The following is a 26,352-nucleotide window of genomic DNA, read 5'->3' as shown; positions in this document are numbered from 1 at the left end:
TCATTATTAGTACACATTAAAGTTATCATTAATAGTACCTTCTAAACTTGTCATTATTAGTATATTCTAAACGTGTCATTATGTACACATTAAAGTTATCATTAATAGTACCTTCTAAACTTGTCATTATTAGTATATTCTAAAATTGTCATTATTAGTATATTCTAAACTTGTCACTATTAGTATAAATCAACAAACCAAAAGCAAAATATATGAAAAAATGAACTAGTGTATTTATTGTGGGTTGAAGTATTTAACGATATTAGAACAAACAGTCTTGACCAAGTTATATTGACCAGATTGTAGAATGTTCAGGGTGGCGTGGACATCGAAGAAAAAAAATACTACTGTCTGTCTTACAGGCAAAGAATTGAGAGGTCTAGGAGAACGGACTTACAGGAAAAAATGCAATGGGGAGATAAACGAGGAAGGAACGTTCAGATCTATGACGACTTTGTGAAGTCACGTGACGTGACAGCAGAGAAGCAAACCCTTACCATATGATCCGTCTCGTTGTTAGTGCCCATGAGGAAGGTGATGTGAGAAGATACGCTCTCGAAGGCTCCCCGCAAATAGCTAAAAGGCCATGTCGCCACCACTTCATACTTGTGAGATTCCGTCCCAATGAACTCAATCCCACCGCTGAAACACTCCACATGTGCGACTGTGGAGAGGACGAGGCATTATGGTAAGAACTGTGGTGATGAAAACAGCTGCTGTTTGTCACATTCAATGTTAGGAAGAAGCGAAAGTGACGCAGTAAAACCTTTCCAGGTTACTGACAGTTGTCATTTCTACTCTGAATTTTATTAGGGTATGCCACGCACGTCTAACAGGTGCATGTATCAAGGAGTGAGAGGAGTAGATAGATACATAAACAAAGTATTACTTAAGCCAGAAGCAAACAGTCTACAATAACGTGTGAAAGTGATGCTTCAATGAATGAATTAATGAATAAATGCAGTTATTTTTCATTTATTCTTAGCGGATGGTAACACAAAGTCAGAGAAAGAAGAAACTTAGAAAAAAGAGAGAATCACAATAAAGCGAAGACAAGGTTTGTTCCAGTGACAAAATTAAATTATATCGGTACATTATAGACTCATGTCGACTATCTGCCACATCAATAAGCTGGTTGCTACCCTACATTAGAGAACCAAATATATTGATAAATGCAAATTTAATAAAATCTGCTTATAAAATAATCGCAGTCAAAATAATTTGAAGTTAGGATTGAATGAAATTATAATTAGGAATGATACAGGAGTAAGATCAACCATGTTCGGTAATAATAAAAACTATTATGGGGCACTTACATTCCATCTGTTGTGCACTCTCTTCCAGCTTTCTGCCTCGCTCCTCATAACTGTCATTGATGCTGTACTGACCACCAATCACGGTTTCGACCTGATCAACTTCTCCATGTGGATCCTTGTTAGTGGTGGGAAGATTGATATCACATAATTATTACGTCTTTCCCTGCACACACACACACACACACACACACACACACACACACACACACACACACACACACACACACACACACACACACACACACACACACACACACACACACACTTCAACGAATGGACGGCTTAGAAGACGTTCTGAAGAAAAGTGAAGTCTGTGGATCCCAACGCAAAGAGAAGTGCCTAGTGTTTTTGCAGGGTGGGGGGGAAATTGCTCGTGGAGTAGTGGGAACGTAGGGAAAGAGGAAAAGGGGAGGGATTACTGAGGGAAATGGAAGGAAATGAGGAGGGAGTAGACTTTGCCCAGCCAGACAAGCGGAAGGTAAACAAAAGACTTAGCGAGGATCAAATGTCTAATAAAAATGTAAAGATTAGAAGTATAGAGAGGAGCAATACAGAAGAAAGTGACGAGAATATGTTCCAGGGATTTAAAGAGGGTGGGGGGGACACAACCCCCCCCCCCCCGACTGATAAGACTAGAGGAGAGAGTTGATAAGGTGATCGAGGACTTGGAACGTAAGTTAGGTAATGTAGACTCCATTTTCCAGAGAATTGAAAGGTTGGAACAACTAGAGAAGGCTAACAGAAACTTAACTGAAGAAATAGAGGACCTAAAAAGACAGTTAGGAAATGTAAAGGAGGAGAATGAGAAATTGAAGAAGAATAGTAATGAAAATAGAGAGAAAATAGCTACAGAAGTTAAAAATTGGAGAATAACTCAAGAAGGGAATAAGGTTTCATTCACTGACATAGTCAAACAGCAATTGAAAGAACATAATGAAGACTCAGTTATTAAAGTGATGAGACAGAAGGAGAATATAGTAAGAGAATTAGCTGACAAAAAGAAATGTATAATTATATTAGGAATGGAAGAGAAACATAACCCAGATAGAACCGCAAGAATCAAGGAGGAAAATGAAAGAGTAAGCAGTTTATTAAAATTAGTCCAGGAAGATGAACCAGAAATTATAAAGGAAATTGAGGAAAAATTCAGACTCGGAAAATATAGTACAGATAAGACCAGACCAATTAAGATTAAATTCAGGTCACAAACAACGGCAGAGAAAATTCTATCCAAGACAGGGAAACTAGCAACAAATGATCAATATAAAAAGGTATGGATAAAAAGAGAAATGAATAAGGAGGAAAGAGAGGCAGAAAAGAAGAAAAGAATTGAAGCTAAGGCAAAAAACGAGGAAAGAACGGAGTCAGAGAAAGAGAGATTCTATTGGAGAGTAGTGAACATGAAAATAAAGCAGTTCGACATACTAAAGAAAAACATAAGGGAAACAGAGAATACAATGGAAGTGGCAGAAAACTAAGAGTGTCTTACACAAATATAGATGGATTGATAACAGGATTGAATGAACTGAATGATTATTTGAAAGAAAAAGAACCGGACATAATGGGAATTGTAGAAACAAAATTAAAAGGCCCACTACCACCCAACAGTGTAGGACATGATACATACAATTATTGGATTAGAAACAGAGAGAAAAAACAAGGGGGTGGAGTTATGTTCCTGACTAAGAAGGATATAAACGTGAAAGGTGTCATATATGGAAAGAATACAGTAGAGATGATTATGATAGAAGTGGAAGACCGAGATAAGAAGAGCAGAAAATTTGTGATCAATTATGTGCCTCCGAAAACAGCCTCATGGGAGGAGAGTGAACATAAAAGTATGTTAGAGGACACAAAGATAGCATTAACTAAAATAATGGAAGATGGAGGAAGAATAGTTATGATGGGCGACTTTAATTGCAAAGAAATCTGCTGGGAAGAAATGACAGTAAAGAGTGGTGATGACTCATGGGGAAATGCTCTACTTGAGATGATTACTGACCATTCAATGACACAATGGATACAAGAGAACACTAGGTATAGAAATGAAGAAGAACCATCGAGGCTAGACTTAATAATTACATCTGAACCTAGAATAGTGGACAAGATTGAATATAAAACACCAATAGGTAAAAGTGACCACATATTGATTGAACTGGAACTTAATGAAGAAAAATATATGAAAAGAAATGAACAATATAGAAAAGGAAGAATGATGTATGAAAAAACAAACTTTGATAAAATAAGAGAATTCTTCCAACAAGAAAACTGGGAAGAAATATACAAAGAAGAAACATCAGTGGAAGAGAAATGGAATATCTTGACAAAAATTTACAAAAAAGGAGTGGAAAAGTATGTCCCAAGACAAAAACAAGAAAAAGAATATGTAAAATGCTGGTACAACAAAAGTTGTAGGGAGTTAAAAGACAAAAGAGACAAAGCCTGGACCAGATGGAAAAAAGACAGAAGACCTGAAAAATGGAAAATATATACTGGTTATAGAAATGAATATGTACAAAAGTGCAGAGAGGAAAAAAGAAAATATGAAAAAGATGTTATAGAAAAGTGTAAAGATCAACCAAAACTATTCTACAGATTTGTAAACAATAAACTGAAAAACAAACAAGACTTGGAGAAATTAAGACAAGGAGGAGTTGAATACACTGAGGAAATGGAAATGGCAGAAATTATGAACAAACATTTTAAATCAGTGTTTACAAGGGAAAATATACAACCTGAAGAGATTGAGTGGAAGGAAAAAGTCCCCCCTATGGAAGAAATAGAAGTAACAAAGAATGAAATATTGACACACTTGGGTAATTTTGATGTCAGAAAATCGCATGGGCCAGATGAAATAGCAAACTGGATTCTGAAAGAATGCAGGAATGAACTGGCAGACAAAATACATAGCATAATAAGCAGTTCCTTAAAAGAAGGAAAAGTTCCAGAAGATTGGAAAAAAGCAAATATAGTACCTATATATAAAGGAGGAAATAAAGAAGAACCTACCAACTATAGACCAGTCTCTCTAACAAGTACAATAGCAAAAATATGTGAAAGAATGATCAAAAGTAGATGGGTAAAATACTTGGAAAAAAACAACGTACTAAATCCAAGGCAATTTGGATTCAGACAAGGACGATCATGCGTCACCAATTTAATATGTTTCTATTCAAGGCTAATAGATATAATACAAGAAAGAGATGGATGGGCTGATTGTGCATTTCTAGACCTAAAAAAAGCTTTTGACAAAGTACCACATAAGAAGCTGCTTAAGAAATTAGAATATGAAGGAGGAATACAAGGTAAATTGCTAAATTGGATGGAAGACTTTTTGCAAGACAGAAAAATGAGAGTAGTGATAAGAGATCAGCACTCAAAATGGAATGAAGTAATAAGCGGTGTCCCGCAGGGAACAGTTCTGGCCCCAATAATGTTTGCTATATATATTAATGATATGGATGAAGGAATTGAAAGCTATATGAGCTTCTTTGCAGATGATGCAAAATTACTGAAAAGAGTGAAAACTGAAGAAGATTGTGAATCACTACAGAGAGATCTAAATAAAGTACAAGAATGGAGTAGGAAGTGGGAGATGGAGTTCAATACAAAAAAGTGTAGTATAATGGAATTTGGAAAAAGCAAAAACAGAATAACAGGATCATATAATTTGGGAAAAGAAGGAATAAAAAAAGTAGAAAATGAGAAGGACCTGGGAGTCATTGTTATGAATAATATGTCACCTGAGAAACATATAAATAAGATTTTTGGAGAAACTTATAATTTAATAAGAACAATCAAAGTGGCATTTACATACCTGGATGAAGAAATGGTGAGGAAAATCCTAATCACCCTGATAAGACCAAGATTGGAATATGCAGCAACGATATGGTCACCAAGTACAAAAAAATGTATAAAAAAACTTGAAAGAATACAAAGAGCAATTACAAAACTGGCACCAACACTCTCAAAACTATCATATGAAGAGAGACTACAAAAACTTAAACTACAGACACTAGAGCAAAGAAGAGAGAGAGGAGATTTGATAGCTATTTACAGAATCATGAAAGGCATAGAAATTACTGATAGAGAGAATCTGATAAAATGGGATGACAGAAATACAAGAGGACACGGAAAGAAAATAAAAAAAGACAGCTATAGAAGAGATTTTAAAAAGAACAGCTTTCCTCACAGAGCAATAGACAGTTGGAACAAGTTAGATGAGAAAGTGGTGTGTGCAAAAACAATACATGAATTTAAAAATAGTTTAGATAAAATGAGATATGAAGACGGGACCCCACGAGCATAGCTCCCCTTCCCGTAAAATACAACTAGGTAAATACAACTAGGTAAATACACACACACTTCAACGAATGGACGGCTTAGAAGACGTTCTGAAGAAAAGTGAAGTCTGTGGATCCCAACGCAAAGAGAAGTGCCTAGTGTTTTTGCAGGGTGGGGGGGAAATTGCTCGTGGAGTAGTGGGAACGTAGGGAAAGAGGAAAAGGGGAGGGATTACTGAGGGAAATGGAAGGAAATGAGGAGGGAGTAGACTTTGCCCAGCCAGACAAGCGGAAGGTAAACAAAAGACTGAGCGAGAATCAAATGTCTAATAAAAATGTAAATTTTAGAAGCATAGTGCGGCGCAATACAGAAGAAAGTGACGAGAATTTGTTCCAGGGTTTTAAAGTGGGTGGGGGGGACACAACCCCCCCCCCCCCGACTGATAAGACTAGAGGAGAGAGTTGATAAGGTGATCGAGGACTTGGAACGTAAGTTAGGTAATGTAGACTCCATTTTCCAGAGAATTGAAAGGTTGGAACAACTAGAGAAGGCTAACAGAAACTTAACTGAAGAAATAGAGGACCTAAAAAGACAGTTAGGAAATGTAAAGGAGGAGAATGAGAAATTGAAGAAGAATAGTAATGAAAATAGAGAGAAAATAGCTACAGAAGTTAAAAATTGGAGAATAACTCAAGAAGGGAATAAGGTTTCATTCACTGACATAGTCAAACAGCAATTGAAAGAACATAATGAAGACTCAGTTATTAAAGTGATGAGACAGAAAGAGAATATAGTAAGAGAATTAGCTGACAAAAAGAAATGTATAATTATATTAGGAATGGAAGAGAAACATAACACAGATAGAACCGCAAGAATCAAGGAGGAAAATGAAAGAGTAAGCAGTTTATTAAAATTAGTCCAGGAGGATGAACCAGAAATTATAAAGGAAATTGAGGAAAAATTCAGACTCGGAAAATATAGTACAGATAAGACCAGACCAATTAAGATTAAATTCAGGTCACAAACAACGGCAGAGAAAATTCTATCCAAGACAGGGAAACTAGCAACAAATGATCAATATAAAAAGGTATGGATAAAAAGAGAAATGAATAAGGAGGAAAGAGAGGCAGAAAAGCAGAAAAGAATTGAAGCTAAGGCAAAAAACGAGGAAAGAACGGAGTCAGAGAAAGAGAGATTCTATTGGAGAGTAGTGAACATGAAAATAAAGCAGTTCGACATACTAAAGAAAAACATAAGGGAAACAGAGAACACAATGGAAGTGGCAGAAAACTAAGAGTGTCTTACACAAATATAGATGGATTGATAACAGGATTGAATGAACTGAATGATTATTTGAAAGAAAAAGAACCGGACATAATGGGAATTGTAGAAACAAAATTAAAAGGCCCACTACCACCCAACAGTGTAGGACATGATACATACAATTATTGGATTAGAAACAGAGAGAAAAAACAAGGGGGTGGAGTTATGTTCCTGACTAAGAAGGATATAAACGTGAAAGGTGTCATATATGGAAAGAATACAGTAGAGATGATTATGATAGAAGTGGAAGACCGAGATAAGAAGAGCAGAAAATTTGTGATCAATTATGTGCCTCCGAAAACAGCCTCATGGGAGGAGAGTGAACATAAAAGTATGTTAGAGGACACAAAGATAGCATTAACTAAAATAATGGAAGACGGAGGAAGAATAGTTATGATGGGCGACTTTAATTGCAAAGAAATCTGCTGGGAAGAAATGACAGTAAAGAGTGGTGATGACTCATGGGGAAATGCTCTACTTGAGATGATTACTGACCATTCAATGACACAATGGATACAAGAGAACACTAGGTATAGAAATGAAGAAGAACCATCGAGGCTAGACTTAATAATTACATCTGAACCTAGAATAGTGGACAAGATTGAATATAAAACACCAATAGGTAAAAGTGACCACATATTGATTGAACTGGAACTTAATGAAGAAAAATATATGAAAAGAAATGAACAATATAGAAAAGGAAGAATGATGTATGAAAAAACAAACTTTGATAAAATAAGAGAATTCTTCCAACAAGAAAACTGGGAAGAAATATACAAAGAAGAAACATCAGTGGAAGAGAAATGGAATATTTTGACAAAAATTTACAAAGAAGGAGTGGAAAAGTATGTCCCAAGACAAAAACAAGAAAAAGAATATGTAAAATGCTGGTACAACAAAAGTTGTAGGGAGTTAAAAGACAAAAGAGACAAAGCCTGGACCGGATGGAAAAAAGACAGAAGACCTGAAAAATGGAAAATATATACTGGTTATAGAAATGAATATGTACAAAAGTGCAGAGAGAAAAAAAGAAAATATGAAAAAGATGTTATAGAAAAGTGTAAAGATCAACCAAAACTATTCTACAGATTTGTAAACAATAAACTGAAAAACAAACAAGACTTGGAGAAATTAAGACAAGGGGGAGTTGAATACACTGAGGAAATGGAAATGGCAGAAATTATGAACAAACATTTTAAATCAGTGTTTACAAGGGAAAATATACAACCTGAAGAGATTGAGTGGAAGGAAAAAGTCCCCCCTATGGAAGAAATAGAAGTAACGAAGAATGAAATATTGACACACTTGGGTAATTTTGATGTCAGAAAATCGCATGGGCCAGATGAAATAGCAAACTGGATTCTGAAAGAATGTAGGAATGAACTGGCAGACAAAATACATAGCATAATAAGCAGTTCCTTAAAAGAAGGAAAAGTTCCAGAAGATTGGAAAAAAGCAAATATAGTACCTATATATAAAGGAGGAAATAAAGAAGAACCTACCAACTATAGACCAGTCTCTCTAACAAGTACAATAGCAAAAATATGTGAAAGAATTATCAAAAGTAGATGGGTAAAATACTTGGAAAAAAACAACGTACTAAATCCAAGGCAATTTGGATTCAGACAAGGACGATCATGCGTCACCAATTTAATATGTTTCTATTCAAGGCTAATAGATATAATACAAGAAAGAGATGGATGGGCTGATTGTGCATTTCTAGACCTAAAAAAAGCTTTTGACAAAGTACCACATAAGAAGTTGCTTAAGAAATTAGAATATGAAGGAGGAATACAAGGTAAATTGCTAAATTGGATGGAAGACTTTTTGCAAGAAAGAAAAATGCGAGTAGTGATAAGAGATCAGCACTCAAAATGGAATGAAGTAATAAGCGGTGTCCCGCAGGGAACAGTTCTGGCCCCAATAATGTTTGCTATATATATTAATGATATGGATGAAGGAATTGAAAGCTATATGAGCTTCTTTGCAGATGATGCAAAATTACTGAAAAGAGTGAAAACTGAAGAAGATTGTGAATCACTACAGAGAGATCTAAATAAAGTACAAGAATGGAGTAGGAAGTGGGAGATGGAGTTCAATACAAAAAAGTGTAGTATAATGGAATTTGGAAAAAGCAAAAACAGAATAACAGGATCATATAATTTGGGAGAAGAAGGAATAAAAAGAGTAGAAAATGAGAGGGACCTGGGAGTCATTGTTATGAATAATATGTCACCTGAGAAACATATAAATAAGATTTTTGGAGAAACTTATAATTTAATAAGAACAATCAAAGTGGCATTTACATACCTGGATGAAGAAATGGTGAGGAAAATCCTAGTCACCCTGATAAGACCAAGATTGGAATATGCAGCAACGATATGGTCACCAAGTACAAAAAAATGTATAAAAAAACTTGAAAGAATACAAAGAGCAATTACTAAACTGGCACCAACACTCTCAAAACTATCATATGAAGAGAGACTACAAAAACTTAAACTACAGACACTAGAGCAAAGAAGAGAGAGAGGAGATTTGATAGCTATTTACAGAATCATGAAAGGCATAGAAATTACTGATAGAGAGAATCTGATAAAATGGGATGACAGAAATACAAGAGGACACGGAAAGAAAATAAAAAAAGACAACTATAGAAGAGATTTGAAAAAGAACAGCTTTCCTCACAGAGCAATAGACAGTTGGAACAAGTTAGATGAGAAAGTGGTGTGTGCAAAAACAATACATGAATTTAAAAATAGTTTAGATAAAATGAGATATGAAGACGGGACCTCACGAGCATAGCTCCCCTTCCCGTAAAATACAACTAGGTAAATACAACTAGGTAAATACACACACACACACACACACACACACACACACACTTCAACGAATGGACGGCTTAGAAGACGTTCTGAAGAAAAGTGAAGTCTGTGGATCCCAACGCAAAGAGAAGTGCCTAGTGTTTTTGCAGGGTGGGGGGGAAATTGCTCGTGGAGTAGTGGGAACGTAGGGAAAGAGGAAAAGGGGAGGGATTACTGAGGGAAATGGAAGGAAATGAGGAGGGAGTAGACTTTGCCCAGCCAGACAAGCGGAAGGTAAACAAAAGACTTAGCGAGGATCAAATGTCTAATAAAAATGTAAAGATTAGAAGTATAGAGAGGAGCAATACAGAAGAAAGTGACGAGAATATGTTCCAGGGATTTAAAGAGGGTGGGGGGGACACAACCCCCCCCCCCCGACTGATAAGACTAGAGGAGAGAGTTGATAAGGTGATCGAGGACTTGGAACGTAAGTTAGGTAATGTAGACTCCATTTTCCAGAGAATTGAAAGGTTGGAACAACTAGAGAAGGCTAACAGAAACTTAACTGAAGAAATAGAGGACCTAAAAAGACAGTTAGGAAATGTAAAGGAGGAGAATGAGAAATTGAAGAAGAATAGTAATGAAAATAGAGAGAAAATAGCTACAGAAGTTAAAAATTGGAGAATAACTCAAGAAGGGAATAAGGTTTCATTCACTGACATAGTCAAACAGCAATTGAAAGAACATAATGAAGACTCAGTTATTAAAGTGATGAGACAGAAGGAGAATATAGTAAGAGAATTAGCTGACAAAAAGAAATGTATAATTATATTAGGAATGGAAGAGAAACATAACCCAGATAGAACCGCAAGAATCAAGGAGGAAAATGAAAGAGTAAGCAGTTTATTAAAATTAGTCCAGGAAGATGAACCAGAAATTATAAAGGAAATTGAGGAAAAATTCAGACTCGGAAAATATAGTACAGATAAGACCAGACCAATTAAGATTAAATTCAGGTCACAAACAACGGCAGAGAAAATTCTATCCAAGACAGGGAAACTAGCAACAAATGATCAATATAAAAAGGTATGGATAAAAAGAGAAATGAATAAGGAGGAAAGAGAGGCAGAAAAGAAGAAAAGAATTGAAGCTAAGGCAAAAAACGAGGAAAGAACGGAGTCAGAGAAAGAGAGATTCTATTGGAGAGTAGTGAACATGAAAATAAAGCAGTTCGACATACTAAAGAAAAACATAAGGGAAACAGAGAATACAATGGAAGTGGCAGAAAACTAAGAGTGTCTTACACAAATATAGATGGATTGATAACAGGATTGAATGAACTGAATGATTATTTGAAAGAAAAAGAACCGGACATAATGGGAATTGTAGAAACAAAATTAAAAGGCCCACTACCACCCAACAGTGTAGGACATGATACATACAATTATTGGATTAGAAACAGAGAGAAAAAACAAGGGGGTGGAGTTATGTTCCTGACTAAGAAGGATATAAACGTGAAAGGTGTCATATATGGAAAGAATACAGTAGAGATGATTATGATAGAAGTGGAAGACCGAGATAAGAAGAGCAGAAAATTTGTGATCAATTATGTGCCTCCGAAAACAGCCTCATGGGAGGAGAGTGAACATAAAAGTATGTTAGAGGACACAAAGATAGCATTAACTAAAATAATGGAAGATGGAGGAAGAATAGTTATGATGGGCGACTTTAATTGCAAAGAAATCTGCTGGGAAGAAATGACAGTAAAGAGTGGTGATGACTCATGGGGAAATGCTCTACTTGAGATGATTACTGACCATTCAATGACACAATGGATACAAGAGAACACTAGGTATAGAAATGAAGAAGAACCATCGAGGCTAGACTTAATAATTACATCTGAACCTAGAATAGTGGACAAGATTGAATATAAAACACCAATAGGTAAAAGTGACCACATATTGATTGAACTGGAACTTAATGAAGAAAAATATATGAAAAGAAATGAACAATATAGAAAAGGAAGAATGATGTATGAAAAAACAAACTTTGATAAAATAAGAGAATTCTTCCAACAAGAAAACTGGGAAGAAATATACAAAGAAGAAACATCAGTGGAAGAGAAATGGAATATCTTGACAAAAATTTACAAAAAAGGAGTGGAAAAGTATGTCCCAAGACAAAAACAAGAAAAAGAATATGTAAAATGCTGGTACAACAAAAGTTGTAGGGAGTTAAAAGACAAAAGAGACAAAGCCTGGACCAGATGGAAAAAAGACAGAAGACCTGAAAAATGGAAAATATATACTGGTTATAGAAATGAATATGTACAAAAGTGCAGAGAGGAAAAAAGAAAATATGAAAAAGATGTTATAGAAAAGTGTAAAGATCAACCAAAACTATTCTACAGATTTGTAAACAATAAACTGAAAAACAAACAAGACTTGGAGAAATTAAGACAAGGAGGAGTTGAATACACTGAGGAAATGGAAATGGCAGAAATTATGAACAAACATTTTAAATCAGTGTTTACAAGGGAAAATATACAACCTGAAGAGATTGAGTGGAAGGAAAAAGTCCCCCCTATGGAAGAAATAGAAGTAACAAAGAATGAAATATTGACACACTTGGGTAATTTTGATGTCAGAAAATCGCATGGGCCAGATGAAATAGCAAACTGGATTCTGAAAGAATGCAGGAATGAACTGGCAGACAAAATACATAGCATAATAAGCAGTTCCTTAAAAGAAGGAAAAGTTCCAGAAGATTGGAAAAAAGCAAATATAGTACCTATATATAAAGGAGGAAATAAAGAAGAACCTACCAACTATAGACCAGTCTCTCTAACAAGTACAATAGCAAAAATATGTGAAAGAATGATCAAAAGTAGATGGGTAAAATACTTGGAAAAAAACAACGTACTAAATCCAAGGCAATTTGGATTCAGACAAGGACGATCATGCGTCACCAATTTAATATGTTTCTATTCAAGGCTAATAGATATAATACAAGAAAGAGATGGATGGGCTGATTGTGCATTTCTAGACCTAAAAAAAGCTTTTGACAAAGTACCACATAAGAAGCTGCTTAAGAAATTAGAATATGAAGGAGGAATACAAGGTAAATTGCTAAATTGGATGGAAGACTTTTTGCAAGACAGAAAAATGCGAGTAGTGATAAGAGATCAGCACTCAAAATGGAATGAAGTAATAAGCGGTGTCCCGCAGGGAACAGTTCTGGCCCCAATAATGTTTGCTATATATATTAATGATATGGATGAAGGAATTGAAAGCTATATGAGCTTCTTTGCAGATGATGCAAAATTACTGAAAAGAGTGAAAACTGAAGAAGATTGTGAATCACTACAGAGAGATCTAAATAAAGTACAAGAATGGAGTAGGAAGTGGGAGATGGAGTTCAATACAAAAAAGTGTAGTATAATGGAATTTGGAAAAAGCAAAAACAGAATAACAGGATCATATAATTTGGGAAAAGAAGGAATAAAAAAAGTAGAAAATGAGAAGGACCTGGGAGTCATTGTTATGAATAATATGTCACCTGAGAAACATATAAATAAGATTTTTGGAGAAACTTATAATTTAATAAGAACAATCAAAGTGGCATTTACATACCTGGATGAAGAAATGGTGAGGAAAATCCTAATCACCCTGATAAGACCAAGATTGGAATATGCAGCAACGATATGGTCACCAAGTACAAAAAAATGTATAAAAAAACTTGAAAGAATACAAAGAGCAATTACAAAACTGGCACCAACACTCTCAAAACTATCATATGAAGAGAGACTACAAAAACTTAAACTACAGACACTAGAGCAAAGAAGAGAGAGAGGAGATTTGATAGCTATTTACAGAATCATGAAAGGCATAGAAATTACTGATAGAGAGAATCTGATAAAATGGGATGACAGAAATACAAGAGGACACGGAAAGAAAATAAAAAAAGACAGCTATAGAAGAGATTTTAAAAAGAACAGCTTTCCTCACAGAGCAATAGACAGTTGGAACAAGTTAGATGAGAAAGTGGTGTGTGCAAAAACAATACATGAATTTAAAAATAGTTTAGATAAAATGAGATATGAAGACGGGACCCCACGAGCATAGCTCCCCTTCCCGTAAAATACAACTAGGTAAATACAACTAGGTAAATACACACACACTTCAACGAATGGACGGCTTAGAAGACGTTCTGAAGAAAAGTGAAGTCTGTGGATCCCAACGCAAAGAGAAGTGCCTAGTGTTTTTGCAGGGTGGGGGGGAAATTGCTCGTGGAGTAGTGGGAACGTAGGGAAAGAGGAAAAGGGGAGGGATTACTGAGGGAAATGGAAGGAAATGAGGAGGGAGTAGACTTTGCCCAGCCAGACAAGCGGAAGGTAAACAAAAGACTGAGCGAGAATCAAATGTCTAATAAAAATGTAAAGTTTAGATGTATAGAGAGGAGCAATACAGAAGAAAGTGACGAGAATATGTTCCAGGGATTTAAAGAGGGTGGGGGGGACACAACCCCCCCCCCCCGACTGATAAGACTAGAGGAGAGAGTTGATAAGGTGATCGAGGACTTGGAACGTAAGTTAGGTAATGTAGACTCCATTTTCCAGAGAATTGAAAGGTTGGAACAACTAGAGAAGGCTAACAGAAACTTAACTGAAGAAATAGAGGACCTAAAAAGACAGTTAGGAAATGTAAAGGAGGAGAATGAGAAATTGAAGAAGAATAGTAATGAAAATAGAGAGAAAATAGCTACAGAAGTTAAAAATTGGAGAATAACTCAAGAAGGGAATAAGGTTTCATTCACTGACATAGTCAAACAGCAATTGAAAGAACATAATGAAGACTCAGTTATTAAAGTGATGAGACAGAAAGAGAATATAGTAAGAGAATTAGCTGACAAAAAGAAATGTATAATTATATTAGGAATGGAAGAGAAACATAACACAGATAGAACCGCAAGAATCAAGGAGGAAAATGAAAGAGTAAGCAGTTTATTAAAATTAGTCCAGGAAGATGAACCAGAAATTATAAAGGAAATTGAGGAAAAATTCAGACTCGGAAAATATAGTACAGATAAGACCAGACCAATTAAGATTAAATTCAGGTCACAAACAACGGCAGAGAAAATTCTATCCAAGACAGGGAAACTAGCAACAAATGATCAATATAAAAAGGTATGGATAAAAAGAGAAATGAATAAGGAGGAAAGAGAGGCAGAAAAGAAGAAAAGAATTGAAGCTAAGGCAAAAAACGAGGAAAGAACGGAGTCAGAGAAAGAGAGATTCTATTGGAGAGTAGTGAACATGAAAATAAAGCAGTTCGACATACTAAAGAAAAACATAAGGGAAACAGAGAACACAATGGAAGTGGCAGAAAACTAAGAGTGTCTTACACAAATATAGATGGATTGATAACAGGATTGAATGAACTGAATGATTATTTGAAAGAAAAAGAACCGGACATAATGGGAATTGTAGAAACAAAATTAAAAGGCCCACTACCACCCAACAGTGTAGGACATGATACATACAATTATTGGATTAGAAACAGAGAGAAAAAACAAGGGGGTGGAGTTATGTTCCTGACTAAGAAGGATATAAACGTGAAAGGTGTCATATATGGAAAGAATACAGTAGAGATGATTATGATAGAAGTGGAAGACCGAGATAAGAAGAGCAGAAAATTTGTGATCAATTATGTGCCTCCGAAAACAGCCTCATGGGAGGAGAGTGAATATAAAAGTATGCTAGAGGACACAAAGATAGCATTAACTAAAATAATGGAAGACGGAGGAAGAATAGTTATGATGGGCGACTTTAATTGCAAAGAAATCTGCTGGGAAGAAATGACAGTAAAGAGTGGTGATGACTCATGGGGAAATGCTCTACTTGAGATGATTACTGACCATTCAATGACACAATGGATACAAGAGAACACTAGGTATAGAAATGAAGAAGAACCATCGAGGCTAGACTTAATAATTACATCTGAACCTAGAATAGTGGACAAGATTGGATATAAAACACCAATAGGTAAAAGTGACCACATATTGATTGAACTGGAACTTAATGAAGAAAAATATATGAAAAGAAATGAACAATATAGAAAAGGAAGAATGATGTATGAAAAAACAAACTTTGATAAAATAAGAGAATTCTTCCAACAAGAAAACTGGGAAGAAATATACAAAGAAGAAACATCAGTGGAAGAGAAATGGAATATCTTGACAAAAATTTACAAAAAAGGAGTGGAAAAGTATGTCCCAAGACAAAAACAAGAAAAAGAATATGTAAAATGCTGGTACAACAAAAGTTGTAGGGAGTTAAAAGACAAAAGAGACAAAGCCTGGACCAGATGGAAAAAAGACAGAAGACCTGAAAAATGGAAAATATATACTGGTTATAGAAATGAATATGTACAAAAGTGCAGAGAGGAAAAAAGAAAATATGAAAAAGATGTTATAGAAAAGTGTAAAGATCAACCAAAACTATTCTACAGATTTGTAAACAATAAACTGAAAAACAAACAAGACTTGGAGAAATTAAGACAAGGAGGAGTTGAATACACTGAGGAAATGGAAATGGCAGAAATTATGAACAAACATTTTAAATCAGTGTTTACAAGGGAAAATATACAACCTGAAGAGATTGAGTGGAAGGAAAAAGTCCCCCCTATGGAAGAAATAGAAGTAACAAAGAATGAAATATTGACACACTTGGGTAATTTTGATGTCAGAAAATCGCATGGGCCAGATGAAATAGCAAACTGGATTCTGAAAGAATGCAGGAATGAACTGGCAGACAAAATACATAGCATAATAAGCAGTTCCTTAAAAGAAGGAAAAGTTCCAGAAGATTGGAAAAAAGCAAATATAGTACCTATATATAAAGGAGGAAATAAAGAAGAACCTACCAACTATAGACCAGTCTCTCTAACAAGTACAATAGCAAAAATATGTGAAAGAATTATCAAAAGTAGATGGGTAAAATACTTGGAAAAAAACAACGTACTAAATCCAAGGCAATTTGGATTCAGACAAGGACGATCATGCGTCACCAATTTAATATGTTTCTATTCAAGGCTAATAGATATAATACAAGAAAGAGATGGATGGGCTGATTGTGCATTTCTAGACCTAAAAAAAGCTTTTGACAAAGTACCACATAAGAAGCTGCTTAAGAAATTAGAATATGAAGGAGGAATACAAGGTAAATTGCTAAATTGGATGGAAGACTTTTTGCAAGACAGAAAAATGAGAGTAGTGATAAGAGATCAGCACTCAAAATGGAATGAAGTAATAAGCGGTGTCCCGCAGGGAACAGTTCTGGCCCCAATAATGTTTGCTATATATATTAATGATATGGATGAAGGAATTGAAAGCTATATGAGCTTCTTTGCAGATGATGCAAAACTACTGAAAAGAATGAAAACTGAAGAAGATTGTGAATCACTACAGAGAGATCTAAATAAAGTACAGGAATGGAGTAGGAAGTGGGAGATGGAGTTCAATACAAAAAAGTGTAGTATAATGGAATTTGGAAAAAGCAAAAACAGAATAACAGGATCATATAATTTGGGAGAAGAAGGAATAAAAAGAGTAGAAAATGAGAAGGACCTGGGAGTCATTGTTATGAATAATATGTCACCTGAGAAACATATAAATAAGATTTTTGGAGAAACCTATAATTTAATAAGAACAATCAAAGTGGCATTTACATACCTGGATGAAGAAATGGTGAGGAAAATCCTAATCACCCTGATAAGACCAAGATTGGAATATGCAGCAACGATATGGTCACCAAGTACAAAAAAATGTATAAAAAAACTTGAAAGAATACAAAGAGCAATTACAAAATTGGCACCAACACTCTCAAAACTATCATATGAAGAGAGACTACAAAAACTTAAACTACAGACACTAGAGCAAAGAAGAGAGAGAGGAGATTTGATAACTATTTACAGAATCATGAAAGGCATAGAAATTACTGATAGAGAGAATCTGATAAAATGGGATGACAGAAATACAAGAGGACACGGAAAGAAAATAAAAAAAGACAGCTATAGAAGAGATTTGAAAAAGAACAGCTTTCCTCACAGAGCAATAGACAGTTGGAACAAGTTAGATGAGAAAGTGGTGTGTGCAAAAACAATACACGAATTTAAAAATAGTTTAGATAAAATGAGATATGAAGACGGGACCCCACGAGCATAGCTCCCCTTCCCGTAAAATACAACTAGGTAAATACAACTAGGTACAACTAGGTAAATACATATATATATATATATATATATATATATATATATATATATATATATATATGTATATATACATATATATATATATATATATATATATACACACAAGAACATAAGAATGATGGAGATTGCAAGAGACAATAAGGCCTACACTAGGCAGCTCTGTATCCATCACCACCTGTCATCCCCATCCATAAAATTGTCTAATCGTTTCTTAAAACAACTGATAGTTTCAGCGCTTACTACATGGTTACTAAGTCTATTCCATTCGTCGACCACCCTATTAGTAAACCAATTCTTGCCTATTTCCTTATATCTAAAATTGTCCAGTTTCAAATCCGTTGCTGCAAGTCCTGCCCGGTTGTTTTAATATGATGACCTTGTTTACATCACCCTTGATCCACTTGAACACCTCTATTAGATCACCCCGCACTCTGCGTCTTTCCAGTGTAAGTTAAGGTGCCTAAGCCTCTCTTCGTAAGGCAAATGTATGTATATATACTCGAATATAGGTACACACATACACACACGCATATATATATATATATATATATATATATATATATATATATATATATATATATATATATATATATATACATGAGAATGAAGGTGGAGGAAGACAATAAGGAACAATGGGAGAGAATAAATGCTTAGATGTTTCAATCCTCAGGGAGTTGTCCACAAAAGTGACAACCGGCGAGTCTCTGTACCCTCATGAACTGTGCAAGTGTGCCATCCTTCAGGACGCCAGAGACATCTACTCCCAACTATCTGTGCCACCCATCCCATGTCCCTTTACACTGCAATAAACAAACGAAAACTTTCAAACGGCTGATGTTATTATTTATATTAATATATGCAAGTTATATAGTTCTTATTCTCATTGCTGAACCCTCATTTGATAACACAACCGTATTGCAGTGAGGGAGGTACCATACTTACCAACATGAACCACTATTGATATGAATGTGCTGTGAACTTTCCTACTTTTTTTGTATCCACCCATGTATTTGTCAAGACCACATTCTATCGTGTAAGAAAGCGCAGGTATTGAAGGGTATCTTATATACTTTAATATTCTAATTACAGGACTGTAACATTTGTGTATTATCATTCCTCGTATTTTGATACTGTACCAGACGCCCTAGCTGATTTCAAGACGGCTTCCGGAAATAACCGGTTCAGGTCACGCTATTTCAACGGTTGTCATTTTCATGTGTCAGACACGGTCGGAGCTGTAAAGCATCATTGTTCTTCTATCATTCACTTTCCACCTCCATCTTCACTCCAATTTGTCGAAGTACTCAAAACACACACACACACACACACACACACACACACACACACACACACACACACACACACACTTTCAACGAACGGACGGCTTGAAGAACGCTCTGAAGAAAAGTGCAGATTGTGGATACCAACGCAAAGAGAAGTGCCTTTTTGTATTTGCAGGGTGGGGGGAAATTGCTCGTGGGGTAGTGGGAAAGTAAGGAAAGAGGAGAGGGGGAGGGATTGCTGGGGAAATGGAAGGTAATGAGGAGGTGGAGGAAATGGCCCTGACGGGCCGCCGTAAGGTAGACAAACGACCCCAAGACGAGTTGGATGATAACGACATGTCTAATAGGAATGTGAAGATTAGAGGTATAGATAGGAGCAATATAGCAGAAAGTGATGAGAATATTTTCAAGGGATTTAAAGAGAGTGGGGGGGACACAAACCCCCCCCGACTGACAAGACTAGAGAAGAAGGTTGATAAGGTGATCGAGGACTTGGAGAGTAGGTTAGGTCATATGAACACCATTTTACAAAGGGTTGAAAGATTGGAAGAACTGGAAAAGGCGAATAAAAACTTAACTGATGAAATAGAAGACCTAAAAAGACAGTTAAGAGAGGTAAAGGGGGAGAATGAGGAATTGAAGAAGAATAGTAAAGAAAACAGAGAAACAATAGCTAAAGAAAGTAAAAATTGGAAGCAAACCCAAGAAGGAAATAAGATTTCATTCACTGACATAGTCAAACAGCAATTGAAAGAACATACTGAAGACTCAGTTATTAAAGTGATGAGACAAAAGGAGAATATAGTAAGGGATTTAGCAGACAAGAAGAAATGTATAATTATATTAGGAATGGAAGAGAAACACAACACAGATAGAACCACAAGAATCAAAGAGGAAAATGAAAAAGTAAGCCAATTACTAGAATCAGTTCAGGAAGATGAACCAGGAATTATGAAACAAATCGAAGAGAAATTTAGACTCGGAAAGTATAGCACAGACAAGACCAGACCAATTAAGATTAAATTCAAGTCACAAACAACGGCAGAGAATATCTTATCCAAAACAGGGAAACTAGCAACAAGTGAACAATACAAAAAGATATGGATAAAAAGAGAAATGAATATAGAGGAAAGAGAGGAAGAAAAGCAGAAAAGACTGGAAGCTAAGACAAAAAACGAGAACAGAACGGAGTCAGAGAAAGAGAGATTCTATTGGAGAGTAGTGAACATGAAACTAAGGAAGTTCGACATACAAAAGAAAAACATAAGGGAAACAGAGAACACAATGGAAGTGGCAGAAAACTAAGAGTGTCCTACACAAATATAGATGGATTAATAACAGGATTGAATGAGCTGAATGATTATTTGAAAGAAAAAGAACCGGACATAATGGGAATTGTAGAAACAAAATTAAAAGGCCCACTACCACCCAACAGTGTAGGACATGATGCATACAATTATTGGATTAGAAACAGAGAGAAAAAACAAGGGGGTGGAGTTATGTTCCTGACTAAGAAGGATATAAACGTGAAAGGTGTCATATATGGAAAGAATACAGTAGAGATGATTATGATAGAAGTGGAAGACAGAGATAAGAAGAGCAGAAAATTTGTGATCAATTATGTGCCTCCGAAAACAGCCTCATGGGAGGAGAGTGAATATAAAAGTATGCTAGAGGACACAAAGATAGCATTAACTAAAATAATGGAAGACGGAGGAAGAATAGTTATGATGGGCGACTTTAATTGCAAAGAAATCTGCTGGGAAGAAATGACAGTAAAGAGTGGTGATGACTCATGGGGAAATGCTCTACTTGAGATGATTACTGACCATTCAATGACACAATGGATACAAGAGAACACTAGGTATAGAAATGAAGAAGAACCATCGAGGCTAGACTTAATAATTACATCTGAAACTAGAATAGTGGACAAGATTGAATATAAAACACCAATAGGTAAAAGTGACCACATATTGATTGAACTGGAACTTAATGAAGAAAAATATATGAAAAGAAATGAACAATATAGAAAAGGAAGAATGATGTATGAAAAAACAAACTTTGATAAAATAAGAGAATTCTTCCAACAAGAAAACTGGGAAGAAATATACAAAGAAGAAACATCAGTGGAAGAGAAATGGAATATCTTGACAAAAATTTACAAAAAAGGAGTGGAAAAGTATGTCCCAAGACAAAAACAAGAAAAAGAATATGTAAAATGCTGGTACAACAAAAGTTGTAGGGAGTTAAAAGACAAAAGAGACAAAGCCTGGACCAGATGGAAAAAAGACAGAAGACCTGAAAAATGGAAAATATATACTGGTTATAGAAATGAATATGTACAAAAGTGCAGAGAGAAAAAAAGAAAATATGAAAAAGATGTTATAGAAAAGTGTAAAGATCAACCAAAACTATTCTACAGATTTGTAAACAATAAACTGAAAAACAAACAAGACTTGGAGAAATTGAGACAAGGAGGAGTTGAATACACTGAGGAAATGGAAATGGCAGAAATTATGAACAAACATTTTAAATCAGTGTTTACAAGGGAAAATATACAACCTGAAGAGATTGAGTGGAAGGAAAAAGTCCCCCCTATGGAAGAAATAGAAGTAACAAAGAATGAAATATTGACACACTTGGGTAATTTTGATGTCAGAAAATCGCATGGGCCAGATGAAATAGCAAACTGGATTCTGAAAGAATGCAGGAATGAACTGGCAGACAAAATACATAGCATAATAAGCAGTTCCTTAAAAGAAGGAAAAGTTCCAGAAGATTGGAAAAAAACAAATATAGTACCTATATATAAAGGAGGAAATAAAGAAGAACCTACCAACTATAGACCAGTCTCTCTAACAAGTACAATAGCAAAAATTTGTGAAAGAATTATCAAAAGTAGATGGGTAAAATACTTGGAAAAAAACAACGTACTAAATCCAAGGCAATTTGGATTCAGACAAGGACGGTCATGCGTCACCAATTTAATATGTTTCTATTCAAGGCTAATAGATATAATACAAGAAAGAGATGGATGGGCTGATTGTGCATTTCTAGACCTAAAAAAAAGCTTTTGACAAAGTACCACATAAGAAGTTGCTTAAGAAATTAGAATATGAAGGAGGAATACAAGGTAAATTGCTAAATTGGATGGAAGACTTTTTGCAAGAAAGAAAAATGAGAGTAGTGATAAGAGATCAGCACTCAAAATGGAATGAAGTAATAAGCGGTGTCCCGCAGGGAACAGTTCTGGCCCCAATAATGTTTGCTATATATATTAATGATATGGATGAAGGAATTGAAAGCTATATGAGCTTCTTTGCAGATGATGCAAAACTACTGAAAAGAGTGAAAACTGAAGAAGATTGTGAATCACTACAGAGGGATCTAAATAAAGTACAAGAATGGAGTAGGAAGTGGGAGATGGAGTTCAATACAAAAAAGTGTAGTATAATGGAATTTGGAAAAAGCAAAAACAGAATAACAGGATCATATAATTTGGGAGAAGAAGGAATAAAAAAAGTAGAAAATGAGAAGGACCTGGGAGTCATTGTTATGAATAATATGTCACCTGAGAAACATATAAATAAGATTTTTGGAGAAACTTATAATTTAATAAGAACAATCAAAGTGGCATTTACATACCTGGATGAAGAAATGGTGAGGAAAATCCTAATCACCCTGATAAGACCAAGATTAGAATATGCAGCAACGATATGGTCACCAAGTACAAAAAAATGTATAAAAAAACTTGAAAGAATACAAAGAGCAATCACAAAACTGGCACCAACACTCTCAAAACTATCATATGAAGAGAGACTACAAAAACTTAAACTACAGACACTAGAGCAAAGAAGAGAGAGAGGAGATTTGATAGCTATTTACAGAATCATGAAAGGCATAGAAATTACTGATAGAGAGAATCTGATAAAATGGGATGACAGAAATACAAGAGGACACGGAAAGAAAATAAAAAAAGACAGCTATAGAAGAGATTTGAAAAAGAACAGCTTTCCTCACAGAGTAATAGACAGTTGGAACAAGTTAGATGAGAAAGTGGTGTGTGCAAAAACAATACATGAATTTAAAAATAGTTTAGATAAAATGAGATATGAAGACGGGACCCCACGAGCATAGCTCCCCTTCCCGTAAAATACAACTAGGTAAATACAACTAGGTAAATACACACACACACACACACACACACACACACACACACACACACACACACACACACACACACACACACACACACACACACACACACACACACACACACACACACGGCTCGGTGGCGGATTGGTAAAGCACTGGCCTCACAAGCCAGAGAACCGGGGTTCGATTCCCCGGCCGGGCGGAGATAAGTTGGGTTTGTCTCCTTTCACGTGTAACCCCTGTTCACCTAGCAGTGAGTAGGTACGGGACGTTAGTCAAGGAGTTATGACCTTGCTGTCCCGGTGTGTGGTGTGTGAGTGGTCTCAGACCTACCCAGAGATCGGCAAATAATGAGCTCTGAGCTCACTGCCGTAGGGTGGTGTCTGGCTGTCTCGATAGAGACTGCAGCAGATCCGAGGTGAATACACACACACACACACACACACACACACACACACACACACACACACACACACACACACACACACACACAACCTCGTGGCGCAGTGGTTAAAGTTCTCGCCTGCCACTACGGCGGTCCGGGTTCGAATCCCGCCCAGGGCTGAAATAATTTCAGTATCGCTGCGCTGCGGGTTGTTACTCCAACTCTCGTGGGCGGGGAGTTGGGTGTGTGTGTGCGTGTAAGGTTGTAGTGGTATGTTACTTGTGTCCGTATAGTGTGTGTTAGTGCCCGTCATTATTAGTGACAGTGACAATTATTTCGTCCAGCGAAGATGGCTCACGAAACCACATCAGCAGTCGCCTTCCATGCACCTGCATTCTGCTCTCAGAACCCGTCCATATCTCCATCGTGGAATGCAATTTTAAGGCGTCTTCGATCACCGCTCGCCAATGTGGTGGTAACAAACCACTACAAAGTCACATTATTACCCATAGATCTGTCATACGAGCTCTGAGCTCTCATTCGGGAGGTTAATAGCCGTCGATCACGAGTCCGACACGTGATCCAAGACCATAGTGAATGGTAAGTCACACACTCGCACACACACACACACATCACGAGTCCAACACGTGATCCAAAGACCATGGTGAATCACACACACATACACACACCACTACACGTTGGTTACAATGCGATTTCATTCGGCTAAAGGTATATTTCCTTAATCTGGTAACGAACTTGTTGATTTGTTTCTGGTTAACGCCGAGTGCAGTTGTTTTCTATGATGATACTTTTTTTCGTTTACTCAGCAGTGTGTCTCAGACTTTTATCTATTCTTCGCCATTTATCTTGTAAGTATCCTACCTTAAGAGATGAGTTTAGGGAACATCCGACCATCATAGAAAATAAGAAGAGGCGAAATTTGCCAGTCACGTTTTTCTTATGCAATTAAAGGAAATAAGCTTGTCTCTCGTTATATAGTGACAACTGTCTTGTTTACTATTTGTTCGCAGGCGATTTATCTTGCAGGCTTCATGCAATACAATTATTGTTACATCATCGGTTCAGCTAATAATCTAATTGTTTTGAATTCCGTTACCGGCTTCAGCCAGTCACAGGACCGTCCGTTATGTCGAAAACAAAATCGGCAGGGCGCCAACTTAGTATTCAATTGGTTTGTGCTGAGTGCGGACGCTGTCTGAAAAATTATGTTTTTATTATTATTATTGTGTGTGAAAACTGGTGCCCCGAGTGCTTATAAAAGGACCACAGTGTCCCACCAAAAGATTATTTTTTGCCAGTCGTGTGATGACTGCGAGTATTGTAGTATTAAAGTGTTTAGTCCAGCCAGTGATGGAAATGGCTTAGGGGTGGGAGGGAAGCTGACGTATGTTGTATGACCCGCTTCTCATTTTTTTATCTTCAGTCTCTGCACTAATAGAAGTTCAATTTATTATGTTTTTTTTAGCGTACATTGTGGATGCAACCTTCAGGTGTATACTACCTGGTTCTCAAAAACTCACTCCTTCCACCTCTGGTTGTATAAATAAAACCTCAAGCACTATATTCATCTGCCCTCGCCAGACTCCCAGACAAATCCCTTCACATTGCACCTAAGGTAAGATCTAAGCCATTCTAAGGTGTTTCTTAGTTTTTTTTGCAGCAGACTAAATATGTAGCCCACAGTGAAGTTTGGTTAATTTAGGGCTACAATGCGCAACTGATAGGTAAATTCTGCGGTCCTGACTTGGGTCCATGCGAGGTGAGGCTCATGTACCCCAGTCAGTGGCGTAATCGGTCATCCAAACCCACCATAAATTTTCATTTTGTTTTCTAGGGCATTGATGTCAAATTCATCCAGTGTATCCAAGGAAGTATCCATAAATCAACCTTTTAATACAAAGATAGAGAAATTAAAAAATAAGAAGATAATGAATGGATAATGAATAAATAAAATAAATAGAACGTATCGAAAGCAAAGCTTTACAAGAGATCGTACTGGTCAGTTGATTAATCCTGTGCCGGAGGGAATATAAAAAAAGTGCCACCCGGTAAGGAAGGGTTAATTGAGATGGAGGAAGTCGGGTATTATGAGGATGAATAAAACAGCCTGGCGAAGGACGAAACACAACGAAAAGTGTCATCCGGAAGGGAGGGAGTGAACGAAGTACAAATCGCCCTCTTAAAAAAAAGTGCCTAAACATTTTTTCCCAACTTTTCGAGAAATCGAAAAAAATCCTTTTTTTTTCTGTTGTATAAATGCACCTAACGTTACTCCTTACGTAGTTTTAACGTACTCAGGCACTAGATATGACAGTGTTATACCACCAGGGGCACCACATGATGAAGAATTGATTTTGACAAAAATTACTTCGGCAGTTTCTTAATGAAGAGACGATATTTATATTGTAGGCTACTGATGCGGGACACGCGCGCGCGCACACACACACATGCACACACACACACACACACACACACACACACACACACACACACACACACACACAAGTTGTGGTG

General features: G+C 36.2%; 1 protein-coding gene across 1 annotated transcript in view; it reads right to left on the bottom strand.

The window, feature by feature from the left end:
* The window catches only part of LOC143036798 (hemolymph clottable protein-like), an 80,295-nt gene that overhangs the window by 14,265 nt on the left and 39,678 nt on the right, over positions 1-26,352 (bottom strand). The window contains exons 24-25 of the mRNA XM_076204542.1: positions 1,317-1,431; positions 498-664 (exon numbers count right to left, since the gene is read on the bottom strand). Of these exons, the coding sequence (XP_076060657.1) occupies positions 498-664; positions 1,317-1,431 (282 nt within the window). The remainder of the gene's footprint in view (positions 1-497; positions 665-1,316; positions 1,432-26,352) is intronic.

This window comes from Oratosquilla oratoria, chromosome 21, assembly GCF_046742065.1.
Source record: "Oratosquilla oratoria isolate Oo_2021 chromosome 21, ASM4674206v1, whole genome shotgun sequence".
Taxonomy (NCBI): Eukaryota; Metazoa; Arthropoda; class Malacostraca; order Stomatopoda; family Squillidae; genus Oratosquilla; species Oratosquilla oratoria.
The sequence above is the reverse complement of the archived record's forward strand: the minus strand, read 5'-3'. Positions and strand labels throughout refer to the sequence as shown.